The 19,367-nt window shown below is 45.6% G+C and overlaps 1 protein-coding gene across 1 annotated transcript in view; it reads left to right on the top strand.

The window, feature by feature from the left end:
- NARS1 (asparaginyl-tRNA synthetase 1) overlaps window positions 1-19,367 on the top strand; it is a 155,190-nt gene that overhangs the window by 38,737 nt on the left and 97,086 nt on the right. The window contains exon 5 of the mRNA XM_086960444.1: window positions 16,109-16,198. Coding sequence (XP_086816570.1) covers window positions 16,109-16,198 — 90 coding nt within the window. The remainder of the gene's footprint in view (window positions 1-16,108; window positions 16,199-19,367) is intronic.

Genomic DNA, 19,367 nt, shown 5'->3' with positions numbered 1-19,367 from the left:
CACCATCCTCCTTTTCCCCTTAGCTAGTAACAGCGGGTGTCCCGCAGGGATCCTCCCTTAGTCCGCTCCTATTTATTATCTATGTCACTCCGCTGTTATACTTAGCAGAGGAGTTGGGGGGCTAAGGTGTTGGCCTATGCTCATGACACCCAGCTGCTCTTCACTTGGGACAAAGACACAGACTCTGTTCTATTGGTCCAACATTGCCTCTCATTTATCTTCAAATGGCTGGGGGTGGCACAGCTCAAATGCAACGAAGAAAAATCAGAGATCCTGCTTTTTGCTAAATTTCCTCTCAATTTTAGAGATCAGCTCTGGCCTCCCGAGTACCCTCTCCCGACCTCTACAGGGTAGCCAGTAAATAACTTGGTTCGACGAAGGTCTTTCCTTCTCAATACTAAGATTTTTTCCTCTTCTGCCACAGGTGGTAACGGTCACTTGTGCATTGATCTTGTCTCGGCTGGACCACGCCAATGCCCATTTTTCTGGTATACCTGGCTACCTGTTGAAGAAGCTCCAGGTTGTTCAAAATACCGCAGCTAGACTCCTATTGGGTTTGTCGACCAGGGACAGTGTGCAGCAGAAGTTGCGCTCTCTCCACTGGCTGCCCGTGGCGTTTAGAGTGAAATTTAAATGTCTGATTTTGGCCCACTGTGTGCTCCACGCGCGTGGGCCTCTTTACCTGCAGAGGCGTTTATCCTTTTATGTTCCTGTGCGCTCCTTGCACTCTTCGTCCTTATGCTAGGCCCAGGTTCCACGTTTCAAGCGTCGGAGGATAGGAGGCAGCTCTTTTGGAGTGAAAGCGGCGGCCGTATGGAATGCTCTGGTCCTGCGCATCACCCAGCATCCAGCTGTATTTTAGAAGCAATTGAAAACTCAACTATTCATCTGAAGCCCACTTTTCTTCCCCTTCGGTCTCGTGCTGTGACACTCGGGAGTAGCCGTGCGCGTAATACATTTATATAACGTAACATAACATCCTGCTCCAGCCCTTTTAACATGAGACGCAGATTTACCTCCTGTGCGAACCTGGACTTTAAGTGATCCAGATCCCAAAGTTATTTAAACCTGCTGGTCTCCACTCTTGGTGGTACCTCCACCTGTCCCAATCCCCTATTGGTAACAAAAGGGATTTTCCCAGTTTATGGCAAAACCAGAGTGAGTCCTGAAAATGTGAACGGCATCTCTCAGCCTGACCAATGTCTGTAATGTGTTTGTCAGATAGAGCAAAATTCTGTTGGCGTGTGGGAATATGCGCTCATCCCATCTTTTAATCCGCGGCCAGCCCCAGATCTGCGCATCAATCTGCAACCATTCTGACAAATCTTATATTTCTAGAGGGAATAGCCCTTCCGCGTCCTCCTCTCCACTCTAAATTCAGGAAGGTGTGACAATTAACCTTCACTCTGGCCCTTGGCCTGACGTAGAGCAGTTTGACTCATGTCATGTATTTTGTACCAAAGCCCATCTTGGCCAGGACTCCGAAGAGGTACAGCCATTCCACAGAATCAACAACTTTGTTCGAATTGAGCAGGGCTATCCTCCTTTCCGCAATGATGACACCTCTGATTGTTGCCTTACTGCACTGTATCTTTATTTTCCTCTTAATAGAACTAAGTGGGTCTATCTCGTCGCCACGTCTCCATTCTCCACTCCCTGCGTGGTGACCACACATTAATGGACAGCGTCACTCATAGGGGTGAGTGTTCACTAATCCCCCAGGCGAGGTACCCTGGTTCACTAAACCTAGGGAGCAAATTGCCTGCTTTGAAGAAATAATCAAGTCACCAATGCATGTCGTGTGCACCCTAGAAAAATGAGTATCCTCTCTCACTGTTGTGGAGAGATCTCCAGACATCACATAGCCCAAGTGCCTGCATGAAGCTCTATAACTTCCCCCTGTTGTCTCCCCTCCACTATTTGTGCTCATTCTATGTAGCTTCGCATCTGTGCGAGATTGAAATCCCGACCTATTGCTGGTAGAGCAGGGAAAGCTTCAATCAGGATGTTTCCCACTCTCTAAAGTGTTGCTGACTAGAGCTCGGTAGAGGTATACACACTAGTGAGTAACATAGTGTCACCCTCATGTTCTCCCAGGGTTGTCATATAGCAACCCTGTGCGTCTGTCTATCTGCGCTTCATGTGAAACGGCAGAAATGTTTTGAGAAGGATCAACACGCTACATGACCCTGAAGTATATTGTACCTGCTGATTTGTACTTGCCCCCCATGTTAGTGTTGTCGGTCAATGAGATGTGTTTCTTGCTAAGGGCCTTGATAACCAAACTTCTCTTTACCCTGCTACCTTGTTGGTTGAGATTCCACGTTAACTATGGTAATGTTTTGGTTGGAGTCATGGTGGATGTGTAAGTGTGTCTAGGTGCTATAATCTACCCCCCTCCCTACCTTACCGTGTAGTGATTCTAAAACTAACCACCCCCAAAACCCACAGTACATTTAAGTCCCAAACCTTAACAACTCCAAAACAGCATGTGCTTCTGTCGTTGGGGCGCAGCCTGAGGCCACTTCTGCACGGCTGTCCATAGTTCTGTGCCTTCTCTATACATCAGATAAACTCCATTGCCCCCGGGTCCCGGAGCATGACTTTCTCTTATCACTACTCGCAGTAAATTAGGTCTGACCTATACCAAGCATTCAGATGTCATGAACGTAACATTCAGCACTCCATCTTTCTCTGTTTCCTGTTCCATCTGTCCGTTCCGAAACTCTTTCCGCTCCCTCTGAGATATAAGACCTCCATCTGTTGTTGCTTAGGATGTTGCTTCATTGTATTGTAATTGCATTTATATAGCGCTTACTACCCCTGACGAGGCGTCAAAGCGCTTTTTCGGCGGGTAGCACGCTACTCCGGGACCCATAGAGGATTAATGTTGAATTAGTATAGTGAAAAATGCAAGTACTTTTTAAGTGGTGGATAGGTTAGTCAGTTATTTGGATTTGGAATGATAGCAGAAGGATAGAGGAGGACAAAGGTTTGTATTTATTTATCGCTTGTTGACGCACGCTATTCAGGAAGCCTATAAAGGATTAGTGGTGAATTAATATGGTGAAATATGAGGTAATTTCAGTGGTGGATATTAGTCTGTTACTTGGAGTGAGAAGGATAGAGGAGGGATAAAAGGGGAAGAAAGATTTGCATTCATACAGCACTTGTTACCCCTGATGGGTGTTGAAGCGCTTTTCTGGCGAGTAGCACGCCACTCCGGAACCCATAAAGGATAAGTGTTGAAAATTAGTATAGTATAAATATGAAGTAATTTGAGTAGTAGATATGTTATTCAGTTATTTGGGCAGTATATTAGTATAGTTGAATATGGAATTTGAGAAATGAACATTTTAGTCTGTTAATTTTGATTGAAAAGGATAGTGGAGGGATACAAGAGTGAAGGATTTTTTTTTTTTAGGTCTTAGCAGTAGGGAGAGGCTTTTGGATGAGTAAAAAGGAGTTTTGGAGGGGAGGAGTCAGAGGGGAGAGTTTAGAAAGGTTTGTTTTAGGGGATCGGTGTAGTTAAAGGGTGTCAGATGATGCAAGGAGGGGTAGAGCAGGAGAGAGTCTAGAAAGTGTTATTTTGGCGATCATAGTAGTGGTATGGGGTTTGGGTTAAATGAGTGAGTAGATGTAGAGGATATATTGATAGATGTATAGGATGAGAGACAGGGTAGTGCATTGGGAGGAGTATTAGAAAGAAGTGTGAGATGAGTCAGAAGGTTGGGCTAGAAGATATATTGAGCGAAGTATAGGCTGAGAAATAGGCTAGTACATTGGAAATGCTAAATTAGAAGAAAGTGATAAATATATAGATCCATAAGTACATTGAAAGTATATAGATACATAAAGGAAGTAAGTATATTTAGATTAAATATATTGATAGAGGAACAGGATGAGAAATAGGGCTTGTGAACACAAAAATGGTGGCTGGGGGTGCACTGTTTTAACACACAGGTCTTAGCACAGAGCAAAGGAGAAATTTGGAGGGAAAACAGATTTGTCATCAAGGAATGAGAGGGACAAACTACAGAGTTTGGACTGCAAATCCCACAATTCATCATGTTAAATGCAAGCAATCATGGGCAGGGAAAACCACAAGTTTAAAACACAAAACAGGTAATAACATATGCAATCACAGGCAGGTCAAAACTGCAATTTTAAACTGTAACAACCACATGTAAAGACAGTAATCACAGAAAGGGAAAACCGTTTTTTTAAACAACTTTTGTTTTGGAAAGAGACTGCACTAGTCTGTCTCCTTACCACTTCCTGCACTCTGCTCACGGCAATCTGGGGCACAGGTAGGCTGCAATTCACAAGATGGAGGAGAATGATTTGGGGTGCACCCAGCAAGGCCTGAAGGGGCCTGGGCAGGCGTGAGAGGAGGGCTCAGACTTGCCTGGTAGCTGAATAGCCAATGGTCTGCTGGCCTGGGGGTGGAGGCTGGACAGCTGCTTCTCCTGTTCAGAATCTCCTAGGAGACAGACAGGCTCAATCCACACTTTGGACTTCTGCAGGTAAAGGCTTCACTAACTCGAAATCTAACAATACTGTTTGAATAGAACTTTACTCCCCCTGCTGGCCAAAAAACGAAGTGCACAGGCCCCAGTAAATACAGTTTAAACAGCTCACAGAAGCACCCTCTGATATAGAATATCCCTGTTGCTGGGGGGCGAGGGGTCTGGCCTCACTGGCATTGAACACAAAATGGTGGCTGGGGGTGCACTGTTTTAACACACAGGTCTTCGCACAGAGCAAAGGAGAAATTTGGAGGTAAAACAGATTTGTCACCATGGAATGAGAGGGACAAACTACAGAGGTTGGACTGCAAATCCCACGTTAAATGCAAGAAAAGCAGGGAAAACAACAAGTTTAAAACACAAAACATCCCTAACTAGATTTCTGATCTAGTGGGCTGCAAATGGATGGAGGGTCGAAAAATGCTCCTACTGTTAAATACCACACATTACACTGTGAATTCAATTGATTGTGAAATTCGTTAGGAATACAATAGAATCTTGAGCAACTAAATCCCTATATCAATTTTGTAGGAAAAGGATTTTGTATAGCAAATTTAAAACGGCAATGAAAAAAATACAGAACTGGTCAGTGCCGCCTTCCTCTGTTCTTTTGTTGATGAGGCAGTGACTTTCTCATTATTTATACGCCTCGACGGTGCCACTCCCCAGCAATCTTCCTTCTGCACCCCAGGCAGTAAGCCTGAACAGAGACCCTATTTCTCTAGCCTTGACCTGGCCTCCTGTGCAGACGCCATGAAGGAGCTCATAGTTGAAATCCAGCTTGCACAACACCCTCTTAACTGGCACATATGCCTCCCTTATCTTTGGACAAGGTTAGTATAGTCCGAATACAGATTTACCTCTTGACCATCTATTACCCAGGGACCATGCTTCCTTGCCGCCTGTAAGATAGCATCTCTATCCCTGTAGTTTGTCAGCCCCCCTGCCCCCCCCCCCCCCAGGCAGCAGTGGATACGCTGGGATTCTGTGTGCATGTTCTACTGAGAAGAATCTGGAGAGATTGCTCTGCAAGACAGTCTTTTCCAACCACTCCTCCACAAATAGTTCAGAGTTTTGCCCTCTGAATTTACTGTTACACTGGCCAGTGGAACATTGTGTTGGCAGGACCTACCCTCCACATCCTCCAGTCTGTTTGTCAGCAGCCTCACTTCCTTCTCTGTGGCAGTGCATTTCTGTGTAAGATCTTTCACCTGCGGCAGAGTAGCTCCCATTGGTCTTCTGTCTCTAACTCGTCGACCAGTTTTTGTGATCTCCCCTCAGTAATCGTGCTTTGCTCACCACCGTGGCAATCTGTGTTTCTAGGGACGTCTTTTTGCTTCTCATTGCCTCCAAGACAGTTGCCATATATGCTGACAGGGATGTGTGGCCCTCATTGAGCTCGGTCTGGTCATTGCTGGTTGGTACCACTCTTGTGTGTGTGTGTCCCCCCTTTGCAGTGTTCGGCTTGGCCTTACTCCGTGGTGCTTTCACTCTCCCTCTCCGCTCCCTCAAGCAGCTGGTCAATGTCTCTACAGCAGCCATGTGTAGCTCCTTGCACGCTGTGCACAATTATTTTGCTGCCACCCTGCCATGCACTGAAGTCCTCTTGGGGGGAGGGCTGGGGGAGTTGGGGAAAAAAACAGTCTGGGCCCGTGCGTTGTAGTTTCCAGCCTACACGAGTCCCTGATTCTCCCTGTCCGCAGTATTTTGCAGGGATAGTCCATAGCCCCCTCCCAGGAATGCCAGATCACCTCAGAGTCTTCCTGGTGATGAATGAACACTGGTGGTTCTTTTCCTTCTAGACAAGGCTTGTCAAGTTTAACTTGTTTCTTCCCTAGTTATGGGCACTGTAACATCCCCACCGGGCCAGCTCCAGTAGCCACTCACTAGGTGTAATCTCCATCCCTGGCTTGTGTCAAGGCAAGGCACTGAGCCCAGCTGGCGCCCTCATGTATTTTCGTTCTTCCTTTCCTTTCGAATACTAAGGGAGATCTCCTCCCAGGTCCTGTCATTTTCAGTCTTGTAGAGAGCCATCCGGACTCTCCAATACAATGTATCGAAGCATGCACTCCTTGGGGTGGGCTCGTCCCGAGGATATAAATATAACTTGGTGAAACCGCTTGGAGGTCTTCCCGCCTCACTACAATACGTGTGTGTGTGGGTGCGGCTGCAAAAACCCAAGATGATTTCCGTCTGCACGTGCCTGACATGTTTATGAAACATGACTTGGCCAAGGCAGGGACCAGTTCCAGCTCCTGGAGCCAGAGGTATGGTTTCCGGCCGAACCCTCGCGCTAAGACAGCGATTCAAAGACTGTGTGTGCTTCACCCTAACTCCATAATTAGAATGTTGATATTAGCTAAAGAAAAGGAGGGATGTAAAGAGCCACCCGGGCTCTCCAATACATTGTATCGAAGCGTGCACTCCTCGGGCTGGCTCGTCCCGAGGATATAAATATAACTTTGTCTTCCCGCCGTTCTACAATACGAATGTGTGGGTTTGTTATATCTGGGTGCGCCCAGATATAACAAATCGTTCAAGTCTGACTGCAGCAGTGCAATAGGCTCCGCCCCACCACGATCCCCTCACAGCACCAGGCACACCGGGCCCACAAGATGCACTTTGCAGCTGGCGGGCCCCTTAACGACCATCCCATCAGCTGTTGATCCTCCGACCGCTCCATTGGAGTGCTAGCCGATATCTTGTGGGTGCACTGCGGTCGCATGTATCTCTTGCCTTCGCTGCCGGCCCCTTCATTCACATCGGGGGGGGGGGCCAAGAACACCTCCACTGCCTTGCTGCAGCGTCTCCTCTCCAAGGGCTCCGGCGCTGTTGCACAGGCTGTCAGTGTTGCATGCTCCATACAGCGCTCCAGCCGCCATCTTGGCTGCGTAGCACATCCGCGGCTGCAGCAGTGTTGTCACTCATTTCAGGGAGATTTCATAGCTGGTGATAAATAAAGAAATGCTCCCTCCACGGCCCAGGGGTTCTCATCCAGTGTGTCACTGTCTGCTGAGTCGGGGCTCAGAATTTTGGATTCCGGGGCCCCGTTATGCAGCGGGTGCTCAACCAAGCACGTTCACCTTCTCTGCCAGGTAGGCCACACTCCGATATTTGTTGTCATGATTGGGGTATTGTTGCTATTGTACGTTTTTATAACTGAAAGAAGTTTCCAGATGTAAATGCTGCTTAAACCTTGCAGGCAGGGCCTGAGGCAACCTAGCACCATGGAGTTTTTTCTATGCATCGACTCCATTATCCTGATGGTGTGACGTGTTAAAAAGTGTTTAGACGTGTGCACAACACCTGAGAACTTCAACATTTGACAAATATGTTTGTTTATATGACAATAACATTTTATTATTCACTTCCAATGAGCGTGATGCAAAGTTAAGAGCAGTGCCTTTTAATCATCTGATAAAAAAAAAGAAGCCAATCTTAATTCAGGTTGTTCAGATGAGATTTTATTTAAATGTACTTGTGCATATGGGGTAATGATCGCTTGACGTCATGATCAGTAAACATCAGAGGATGTTTTTAGCACTTATCACTGAGTTTGTGCCCTCATTTCACACAACCCCTGATGCATGTCTGAATGCGTAGACAAAAGACATACATTGTTAGGGACACCAGATGATGATTGACTATATTTTCAAATGCAACACAGTCCTCAGTCTCAACAATAACTCCTTAAAGTAGCCAGGCTTTCTTTTCTGGTTGTTTAATCGTGCACAAAGTGCCCCTGCAAGCAAGCAGAAACAAGCATTTACAATGCAACGGTTTCGCCTTTGCAAAAGTTAGAGCTATTGGCATTTTTAAATGACAACATTTTTATTTATCTGTTGGTTTTGAAAACAGATAAATAAATGGCATTGTCATTTACAATGCCAATAGCTTAATCTCTCGCAAATGCCACACCCACACACCCACAGAGAGCCCCCCCCACACACACCCACAGAGCCCCCCCCCACACACACTCACAGAGCCCCCCCCCCCACACACCCACAGAGCCCCCCACACACACCCACAGAGCCCCCCACACACACCCACAGAGCCCCCCCACACACACCCACAGAGCCCCCCCACACACCCACACACAGGCCCCCCCCACACACCCACACAGAGCCCCCCACACACTGCGAGCCCCCCCCCCACACAGAGCTCCCCCACCCCCCAACATTGGGTGCTCACCAGCATACATGTGTAGTATAGTACAATACAAAAAGTACAATATCACCCTCTAAATAGGCTACTTTTAGAACTATTGACGTGATCCGTTATGTATAGGCAACAGAATGTTTCAAGCCATGCGCCCCCCCGAGTCTCCCCCGCCCCCCCCCCATCTTGGATCAAAGAGACACACAATCCCAGTTCCTCAGTTTCCCAATCCAGAGCTGTTCTTTGTCGTCACAACTCTGTCCACCCCCTCCACGGGACCGGGGGTCGAACCCTCACAGACCTTCTGCAATGATCTCTCCACATTCTTCACCACAAAGGTGGCAAATATATATTCCTCTTTCGAAGGGGATAACAGGACTAAACATAGAGTCTGTACTGAGGAAGAAGTAATTTCTGATCATAATCACAATCGCTTTCCTTGTTTCACGCCCACCACACAAGACAATATTATCAGACTCATTTCCACCACTAAGTCTGGTTCCCCTTTGGACCCCTGTCCTCCTTCCGTGATGGCAAAACTTACAGAAGCGATCTCGTGTCCGCTCATGGAAATCTGCAACACTGCATTTCAGACAGGTCAATACCCCAGTCCTTGGAAGAAGGCTGTGATCAAACCCCTTCTGAAAAAACCTTCCCTGGACCCTACATCTGTGGCCAGCTATAGACCCATTGCGTGTCTGCCCTTTCCTGCCAAAATATGTGAATCTCTGATGAACAAACAACTTTCAGAGTTCGTCGAGGCTCACCAACTCCTCGACGAAACGCAGTTTGGGTTCAGGAAAGGTCATGGAACGGAGACCGCTTTGATAAAGGCCTCAGATGAGATCAGGGCTATCATGGACCAGGGAGGGGCGGCTGTCCTGATCCTTTTGGATCTGTCTGCAGCCTTTGACACGGTCGACCATGCTATTCTGGTCGACCGTGTCACAGCCCTGGGGATAAACGGTAGGGCCAGGGACCTTATTTCATCTTTCCTGGCAAACCGTACCCAGACAGTGAGGCTGGGAGATTTCTACTCCCCTATCTCTGCACTCCCTTGTGGAGTCCCACAGGGTTCCTCGCTAAGTCCTATGCTATTCAACATCTACGTAGCGGACTTAGCGAGGGTAATAAAGGCCCATGGGGTACGGCTTACATCCTACGCAGACGATACCCAGCTGGTTCTGGCAATCCACAGAGATGGCCTTAGTGTGGCAGCTAACTTCCAGACAGCCATGCTCGAGGTCAGCACCTGGATGGCCTCGAACTGTCTGAGGCTTAACTCGGACAAGACCGAGATCATGACCTTCGGCAGGCTCTCTCCTGAATGGTCTTCTATCTGGTGGCCTGAAAAGCTAGGCCCACCACCTGTCCCAGTAGAAAAGGCCAGAAATCTGGGAGTGATTTTTGACAGTAAACTGTCCTTTGACCTCCACACAAACAAGGTTGTCTCTTCAGCATTCTTCATTTTGAAAACAATTAAGAAACTATTGCCTTACCTCCCTACCTCAGCTGGGAAGACTCTGGTCTCTACTTTAGTTTTCTCAAAAATAGACGATGGGAAAGCTCTCTTTTTAAACACACAGAAGCGCGTCCTCACGAAGTTGCAGTCTATTCAGAAGGCGGCTGCAAGGATTCTTCTTAACATTCCTCGTCGCAAGCCCACCACTCCTGCCATTCGTCATCTCCATTGGCTGAGAGTCGAAAGCCGTATCAAATTTAAGGCCCTCTGCATTGCCTATAAGGCAGTACATGGCGTTGGACCCAGGTTCCTCACAGAAGCCTTGCAGCTGTACACCCCCAAGAGGCAACTAAGATCAGCTAACATCTATCTCCTCCCTGTACCTCGTACAAGAACTGCCACCTGGGGAGACAGGCGTTTTCTGGTGGCTACTGCAAAACTCTGGAATCTCTTGCCACTAGCTAATAAAACTGCCCCGAACCTGATGAGTTTTCGCAGGCTTTTAAAAACATGGTTGTTCAACCAGTAAATTAATGGCTGATTTCTAGTAGCTCCACAAGTGCCGAGACACCCCAGGGTATTTGTTGCGCTATAAAAATTTCGAAAATAAAATAAATAAATAAATAAATAAGCTGTGGGTTTCCCATTATCCGGCAATGTATCATAGCGCTTCGAAAAATGTTATGGTCCGAGTACAACGCTTAATTATATAGCCTCTTAACAATATGCTGGGATGTCAGCACTGTAACCCTGTGCTGGCTTGTCGCAATGCCTTCCAGACTCTGACAAAGCAATGTGTGTCCTGCTAGTTAAGACAGGAAAGTGGGTTATTGCTCCTGGCACGCAATTCAGCGGGCAACCTGCCAGTTACTGACTGAAACGTGCGTTACCCTTCTCAAGGTACTTATTTTATCGACCACTGAAGGGTGAAAGGCTGAGTCAGTGACGACACGATTGAAGTAGCGCCTAGATTTCCACTGCATTTCCATTAACCCTTCATGTATCGTGACTTCTTAGAGGTGGGGTTGAGGATTAAGTTGAGGGGGTGCATGTCAGTGGAATAGCCTGGTTTGTTCTGAGGTGCAGTCTATAGCGGCATGAAGCCCCGTTGACACCCTGTGAACAGATCCGACAGTTGGCCAGTTGTCTTACCCAGACTTTCTGTGGCGCATGAGCTATGCTCGTCCGGATGAACCAAGGTGCAAAATGCACCAAGCTCTCCCTTCTCTCGGAGGACGCTGTCTGGTAGTCACTTGAATGTTCTCCCCACTTGGAGCGTGTTTTACCCCACAAAAAACTTCCAAATTTCAGGAAATTAGCATTATATTGACTCAGAAGGAGTTCATCATATCAACACGGAACAACCATCAGAAAATGTCCATTTTAATATCGGTGCTACGTTATAAGTTTTCCACCAGTCCAAACATATTCTTGGAGTAAAGTATGCAATTTGGTAGCGCTCGCCATACCTTGCGCACCATGGTTGCGGGGCTCTTCCCACCGAGAGGAGGCTATCCAGACGTCGCAGGGCGGACTCTCACGGTACCAGCCGCCAGGACCCAACACGAGGCCTCTACAGACACATGGAGGGTGTAGTGGAACTTCCGGTTTGCGATTATAGGATTGTGAGATGTACTTCCGGTACGCACCAAGATGGCCGCTGCTGAGTCAGTTTGACCCGTTTCAAGATGACTGTGGCTTTAAGCGCGATCTTCTTCAACATGGCGCTTCCAAATGGCCTCTCAAAAGTAAAAAAGCACCAAGATTTCGATCCTAGAGGAAAAGAAACCCCGGGCTGTCACAGGCCTACAGTTGAAGTCTCCGGGCAATATAAAACAAGGAAAGGCACGGACAGCGAGAGGGGGGGCAGGAAAGACACGGACAGAAGGAGGGGGGGGGGGCGGGAAAGGCACAGACAGCGGGAGGGGGGCGGGAAAGGCACGGTTAGCGGAAGGGGGGGCGGGAACGGCAAACGGCAAAAAAGGCAAAGCAGTAGGCAAGAAAAAGCACTCACCTGGACTTCTTGCGGCGGCGGTCGACCTGCAATGACCAAAACAAACCTTCCCCCCCCAAAAAAAATAGGAACCGCCCACCACCGCAATGACGTTACCAAACGGGCTGAATGCCTAAAAATCGCCGGAACGCCCCTGAATCTGCTCCGGTATTGACGGACAGATCTGTCTTCCAATGGCTAGCCTCCATTTATGAAGCTAGCCAATGGAAGACAGAGGTGGGACTAAGCCAACATACTCTTCTCAAAAGATTTCGCCTTGCGCGAAACGCTGCTGCGCCGCTTTCGGCAAGTCGAAACCAAAAAACTAGGACCAATTTAGTATTGTTCATAGAGAAAAGATAAATGGATGGATGATCAGAGTGCATAAATTAAAACTGAAAATAAAAAGTTAAAAATCCACACATTGCTGTGGAAAATTGTCGTGGAAAATTATCATGGATGCACCCTCATTCTCCCACCCGCTTATGTGGCAAGCACTGACTAGGGAGGGGGATGAGAGGGGATAAAAAGAACAGGTAAGAAGTAATCATTGGGTGGCCTCTTTCTCTTGAAAACCTTCCACCATGTATCTCATTGTGAGAAACTCCCCATAGATTTGGGTAAGTCAACTATGCATCAAGAATCTCAAATGTTTCAAGAAAGTGTCTCTGTCTCCAAAGATAAGTAATTTGGGAAGAATACATTTTAATTCTAAAACACTGGTGGCTGTTTTTACTTTCCAAACATATATACAGAAGTGTAGAATGTAGTATGCTATTCATTACCATTGTTGTGTGGGAAGGGGGCATGACGAATGAGAGGTGAAGCTTCAAGTCTATCGGGAGCCCCTTGCGTCTCTCAACACTGGTAATACATATATTATTCTTTGTGTATCTGTATATTTGTTTTATGCATCATGTGTATTTGATTAGCAAATGTATTTAACCAAAACCACGATGCTAAGGTTTATATTTATGCATTAGGTTAAAATCACACTTAAATGGCCTTGTGACTATCAAAAGGGATGTTTGCCCGTGTAAAGGAATTGGCACTTGCAGTAAGGCAGTAAACAGTGGTTTTTTTCATGTTCGTTTTGCTGAACAGTGATTAAAAAAACCTCAAATATGATCTTTGAACTGTAATAATATATGAATGTGTGTTTATTAGTTCCGTTGCTCTAAATTATGTGTTAATAGGCCACATTTATTTTCAGTGCCACAGCATAAACCTATATATGTATATGCCATGCTTGCAAAAATGAATGTGGGCAAATACAACATGTTATTTTCAACAAATGTACTAATAAACGCTCTCATTTATTACTACAGTGCAAAGGTAATTTCCTCATTACCCTTATATGGTACAACTGGCTTGAGAAACCAATTTCTATTGTCTCAAATATTCTGTTTTATAATCATTGGACAGAAGAAAGCTACTAGGGCCATGCACACACACCTTTGTTGTTGCGATTCTTTTTCACAGCACCATGCTGTGCAAGGCAGAATGTGCTTTGCCCAGCTGACCCTGGAAAGGGTCCGGCTGCTAAGCAACCAGTCAACTGGGGGATACCCTTCTTTCCCTTCCCCCAACAACACAGCAGATATTTGTGGATTTAGTGAACAAAAATATCTGCGATGGAAAGCAGATATTGTTGCATACCTTTGTTTATAACTGCTGTTCATGATAAAATAGTGTGTCATAAACCATGCATAGAGATGCGCAGAGTGTTGTTCTATGTCATGCTTGCTTCAAAAAGTTTTTTTTTCAAATTAACCCTCCTCCCTTAGCAGTCTCCCCCACCCTCTAACGGGTCTATCATCCCAGAAATATTGTATCCATTATTTTTGTCCCATCTTTGCTTCTTTAGTAGTCGCTGCCCCTACAGCCTGTTGCCCAGCATATTGTTCTATCTCCTGGCCTGTAATCGGGGGAGAGCCCACAGGGATCTTTGGCATGCAAGTTCTCTATATTCTTAGACGATTACTGCCCCCAGGATGGTGTGAACGGTTTCTCGGTCCCTTGAAAATAGTGCAATTTTTTTTCCTATAACTCAACGTGTACCATAATTGATGGGGTACATTTGGTTTTATGTGGGGTGAGTGGAGTATACCTTTAAGCCAAGAGTATTTGTTTCGCTGTGAGAATAAGTAAAGTTTATAAGCTTACTAGTTCTTTCACAATGCACCTCAGGAATCTAGTTTAGTAAGATGCTGCTTTGCTTCTTTGGGATGTTAATTTCGGTAACATCTCTGCTAGGTTTCTTTTGAAAAGGTGACAGTGCAGTCTCTCCTGCATCTATCTGCGGTCTTTCTGTCTATCCACTGCAATGCTATTTCTGTGATGTTCAGTGCCTCTACAGGAATATCTTATACACAGTTTCTTGGCCCTTGCCATGCGTGATACCTTTATACTTGTTTGTGTTTATAGTGTCCCACTGTGTAACACTGTGAATTATTGACCTAACTCTGTTTTCTAGCTCTCCTGTGAACCACTTTTCCTTCTAGCACAAGTGTGTAGATCTTCGCTATAAAATGTGTCATTTGAAAGTAATTGTTGGAGCTTTTCAAATGGAGACAGGAGTAAGGTAGCTGCTGTCTTGAAATGTGGGTTTTACTCTGCCAGTGGTCTTGTTTCTCCTGGTGATTTTTTTTTTATATGCTTTCTTTTATGAAAAGATCACCTATGTTGGTGCATATCACATCTCACAATGCCTAAAACCCGTCTGTTCCTCTACCTTCTGCAAAGTCTGGTTTTCCCTACAGCAGTGTGAAGTGAAAAGAAGATTGATAAAGAACCTTTTCTTTAATGAGAGCTGCTTCTGATCAATGAAAATAGTTGTGAGCAACTAAAGGCCAATAACTTGCCCATTTTTACCATATACCCTCTTGCCCGGTTTCATTGACTCTAAACCTAATGTCAATGGCGTCCGATACTATGGTTGAAGAAAATACTGGGTGTAGTGTTACTATGATAGGGCTGTCACGTGGGTCAGTGAGTGCATGGTCTGTGAGAATGTATGAACGTGAGTGTGAATTAATGGGATATATGTGTATAGGTGATCGAGAGCCTGTACTTGTGGCACAGGACATACCTCTCGCCACACGTGGCACTGTTACATTTACAACCATTTATTTTTAACTGGGAGAAATTTAAAGTGCAGAAAAACGCTCTGCAAAACTTTTAATAAGGAACATTTTGTCTCCCCTTTAAATTTCTCCGATTAAAAAAACAAATGGCTGTATTTTTCAGTTATAAACATGATAGCGTGTTTACCAGTCACTGGGAGCAAGATGGCTTCTGGGTGTGTAAAGGTACTCTGGATAAAAAAACACTAAGCCATTCGAGTTTGCACGCTCGCTGGCTGGTTCAACATACCAATATCCCTTCTTAAGTTCTGACTTTATAGACATTTGTCCCAACTCCTCCAACTCGTTCCAAGATTTTTCAGATACCCATTGCTTTTACACATACAACTTTTTGCCGCTAATAACTACTTTTGGCTTTGCATATACACCATAATGGCACATTCCGAGCAGTCAATGCTGAAGTTCTCTTAACTAGTCCACAATACTCCCGAGCTTGAACAGGCTCATTTTCAAGATAACCTTTGCACAAATGTTATCTCTTTCCACTGCATGAGAACGGGAATGGGTAAGTGAGAAGGTAGGAAGGGCTTTCAAATGCAGAGTAAGACTAATGACTGATGGTACTGCCTCTGTCTTGAAAACATACATTGTTAAAACTGTCCTGAAAAAGCAAAAAATGTCTCTCCATTCTCCCAATGTTCAAAGTCTAGAACATTTCTTTGGCTTTTTTTTCTGGACCGCAAATTGTATTTTCAAAGGTAAAGGTCTGTGTTTAGAATTCTGGGACTGACACGTGTCCTGTTTTTGAGATGGCCATTATAAAGTGTAATGGGCAAAGTTAAATAAAATATATACATTTTGTTTTATTTTGTAATATAAGGCAGAAGACTCACTTCGTCGAGAGAAGAACCTGGAGGAAGCTAATAAAATCATCATTACAAATGATCCGAATCTTCCTGAGCCTTTAACTGTGAGTAAGGTTTATTTCATTGGCAATTTTATATGTATGATTTCAGTACTATAGCTTTAACGCTAGAGGGCCTCATTGTGAAGTCGGTTGGAAAGGCTTGGAATGGGATTCGGATTTTCGATCAGAGCCGAATTGTACAGGTTTATGGACCGCGTTTCCGACCAACATATTACGATGTCTAATTCGGACAGCCTTCCATAGTCGGTCTGTCTGACACAAAGTGGCTGTCGGAAACTGACTTTTGGGGTCCATAGCAGGCCGGGGGTCTCCAGTTGGTGCCCTTGGGGGTACCAATGGGACCCCTCTAACAACCATGCACAGTATGGCAGGCACCATGGTGCAAGGTTTTCCGCAACCACCCCTTTCTTCAATGGGAGCATTTATTGTTGGTCAGAACTCAGGCTCCCATTAAAATCAATGGGAGTCTGACCGAATGGTGTTCGTAACCATAGTAATTGGTTGGTCGGACGCCCCGAGCCAGAGTCGTTCGGAAATTATTCCAACAAGGAGTCAGTTGGAATGCTTTCTGACTGACATCGTAATGAGCCCCTAATAAAACGTGAGCACAGTTTCAAATGAATAAAAAGAGACTGTTTTCCAAAGCACCTAGGTAAAATAAGTATTTTTAATTCATAGGATCATTTAGGTAATAAGAATCCAGTTACTTACCTGTAATTTATGGTTTTGCATCTTGAAGATCTAGATTCACATGCTGTGCATAATTCTGTAATTTATTGGTTAGGTTTGTAAGTGTAATAGTATAAAGCTTTTTTCTCTTTGGTGGGCGGTAACACAGGTGGACCCTGATTATGACATCAACCGTAAGCTTACAATGGCCCATTACGTGACTACCACTTTAGATTATTTTTTTGCATGTTTGTGCTCTGCTTCCCCCGCTATTTGGAGAGGTGTGAGGGTCTTGTATTTCTTTTTTGGATAACACTTTATTAGTTTTAATAAAAACACAGAAGAGCATGAACACACAAAATAGCCCTCACAAGGGCTCCCCGGGGCATTTTTACTGATTTTCACAACCCACCCACCCCTTTTGCCCTGCATTTGCAACCCCACGGTGTTCAGCCCATAATATGTCCTCACCTTCCCCATATCTTCTGATGCTTCCTAGGGCACCTTCGAACTAGACAAATCTGTTCTTTCAGCTTGGCAGAGCGGTCCATGCCCGTTCCCCAATCCTCTAGGGATGGTGCATCCAGCGACTTCTAGTACTTGGCCATGTCCCTTTTACCAAGTAATGTACCCAACCCCACCAAGGCCTGATTCCCCCTTTTGCCTCCCAACTCATCCACAAGGCTGCACAGCACGACTCTGGGTGGCCCAAAATCTTGGGCAATGTCAGTATTTTTGAATAGTAGGGCACTTCCACACCTTGTGAAAGAAATCACCCCGTCTCCGTGGCTTCTAGTTCAGGCAGGATCTGGCAACCTGCACGCTTTCCATAAACGTTTGGATGTATAGTAGGTACAGTGTAGGTATTTCAGTTGGACAAGGCGCAGCCGGGATGAGATTGCAAGGGTAAGCGGTGCCATGCAAGCCTCTATCCAATCCGCTTACTCCGAAGGGCCCAGCCACCTCTCCCACCGAGCCTACAGAGAACAGGGGTAATGATTAACCCTTTCGATGCTGATGACGAGCTCAGCTCGTCATGATGCACAGTTGAGCTGTGCTGATGACGAGCTGAGCTCGTCATGAATATAGCCTGAGAGTAATTTCCAGCACATGGGGGGAAAACGCCTAGCAGCCAAGGTGTTAACCAGGACTCTGTAAATTTGAGAATTCTCTCCCCTGCACCGTGGACCCATGAGTTATCTAACTTCAAAGCAATATAATCGGGAGAGCCAACCAAAGTGCCCTGGTGGTTGGAAAGTGCATACCAGAGTTGGAGATAGCAGAATGATTGTGCTTTAAGGAGAGAAAAGTCTCTAGAGGTCCTTGAAGGTTTTCATATGATCATCCTCCCATATGTTGCCCAGGCGTGATGTGATATGGTGAAATTGCCCATCCTTGAAACCCCTGGGGGTGGGGGCGGAGACAGTAAAGGCCGGACTATATGGAAGAGGTGTGACGCAGCGTCCAGGGCAACTGACGCCGGACGCTGGGGATCACTGTTCGATCCCCGGCACCGGCGGCAGAGGTCTGCCCAGCATCATGTGACTCTGGGCAATAGCTTGCTTAATCTTCCCGACGGCCCCCAGCGCCGGGAAACCTACGGGTAGCTGTGCGCTTTACAAATACAGGATTAATATTATTATTAATAATAATAATAATAATAATCATAATAATAATAATATTATTATTATATGCTTCACTGCCTGCTTCTAAACACTGCTGCACTATTGCAAATGCTCATGCCATTTTAAATACCTAATTTCAATCCTTCTTCTTAATAGTGTTCGTTTTTAACAATGTTTGGGGAATTTAACTATGACTAAGTTTACTCTGAGCGCCTACTGATTACCTTGAATTTGACTTGCACAGATAGCTCCCGGAGTCCTCGTGTTGTGGACATTCCGTTTGCATGTTCCTTTTTCATTTAATTGTCTCTACCTTGCTCTATATTTCCCCGCCCTTCCAGGAGGAGAAAGGCCTGTTCTGAGCCGCCATTTTGGGGCAGCAGCATTCTAGTTGTTGGCAGGCTCCAGTACTTAATAGGTCTGCCAAAGCAGACGCGCGACAAAGGCAAGCTAGTCTGCACCCGTCCAGGTCTAGAACGCGGACAGTGGGAGCCACGCTGCTCGATTACCCCCTCAGACTTTTTAAAAATGTTAACCATGTGTGTAAAATGTGATTGCTGTCCGGCACCTTGTAAAATCAAAGGCCCCTGAACGTGTCTCAAATGCTGAACAAAATTTAAGTTCACAGTTACTAGATCCAAAAACAAGTAACACACAGCTAAAGGGGGCCTTATTAATGCACGTTCGCAATGGAAACACTACCAAGACATTAAAGAGCTGATTGTTGATTTACAACTTGATTTTCTTCTAATTAATGAAACATGGCTCAAGGAATGGTGTAACTCTGATATTGTTCTAGCACTCACTCTTAATTATACCGTCTGTAGACAAGATAGAAGCAAAACTAGAGGAGTGGGATTGTCCATTATTTTTTGTGAATTCTGTCAATACATAATTTTTGACCTCTCCTCCCTGAA

Source organism: Lissotriton vulgaris, chromosome 3_1 (assembly GCF_964263255.1).
Source record: "Lissotriton vulgaris chromosome 3_1, aLisVul1.2, whole genome shotgun sequence".
Taxonomy (NCBI): Eukaryota; Metazoa; Chordata; class Amphibia; order Caudata; family Salamandridae; genus Lissotriton; species Lissotriton vulgaris.
Note: the sequence above shows the minus strand (reverse complement) of the source record. Positions and strands in the feature narration are given on the sequence as shown.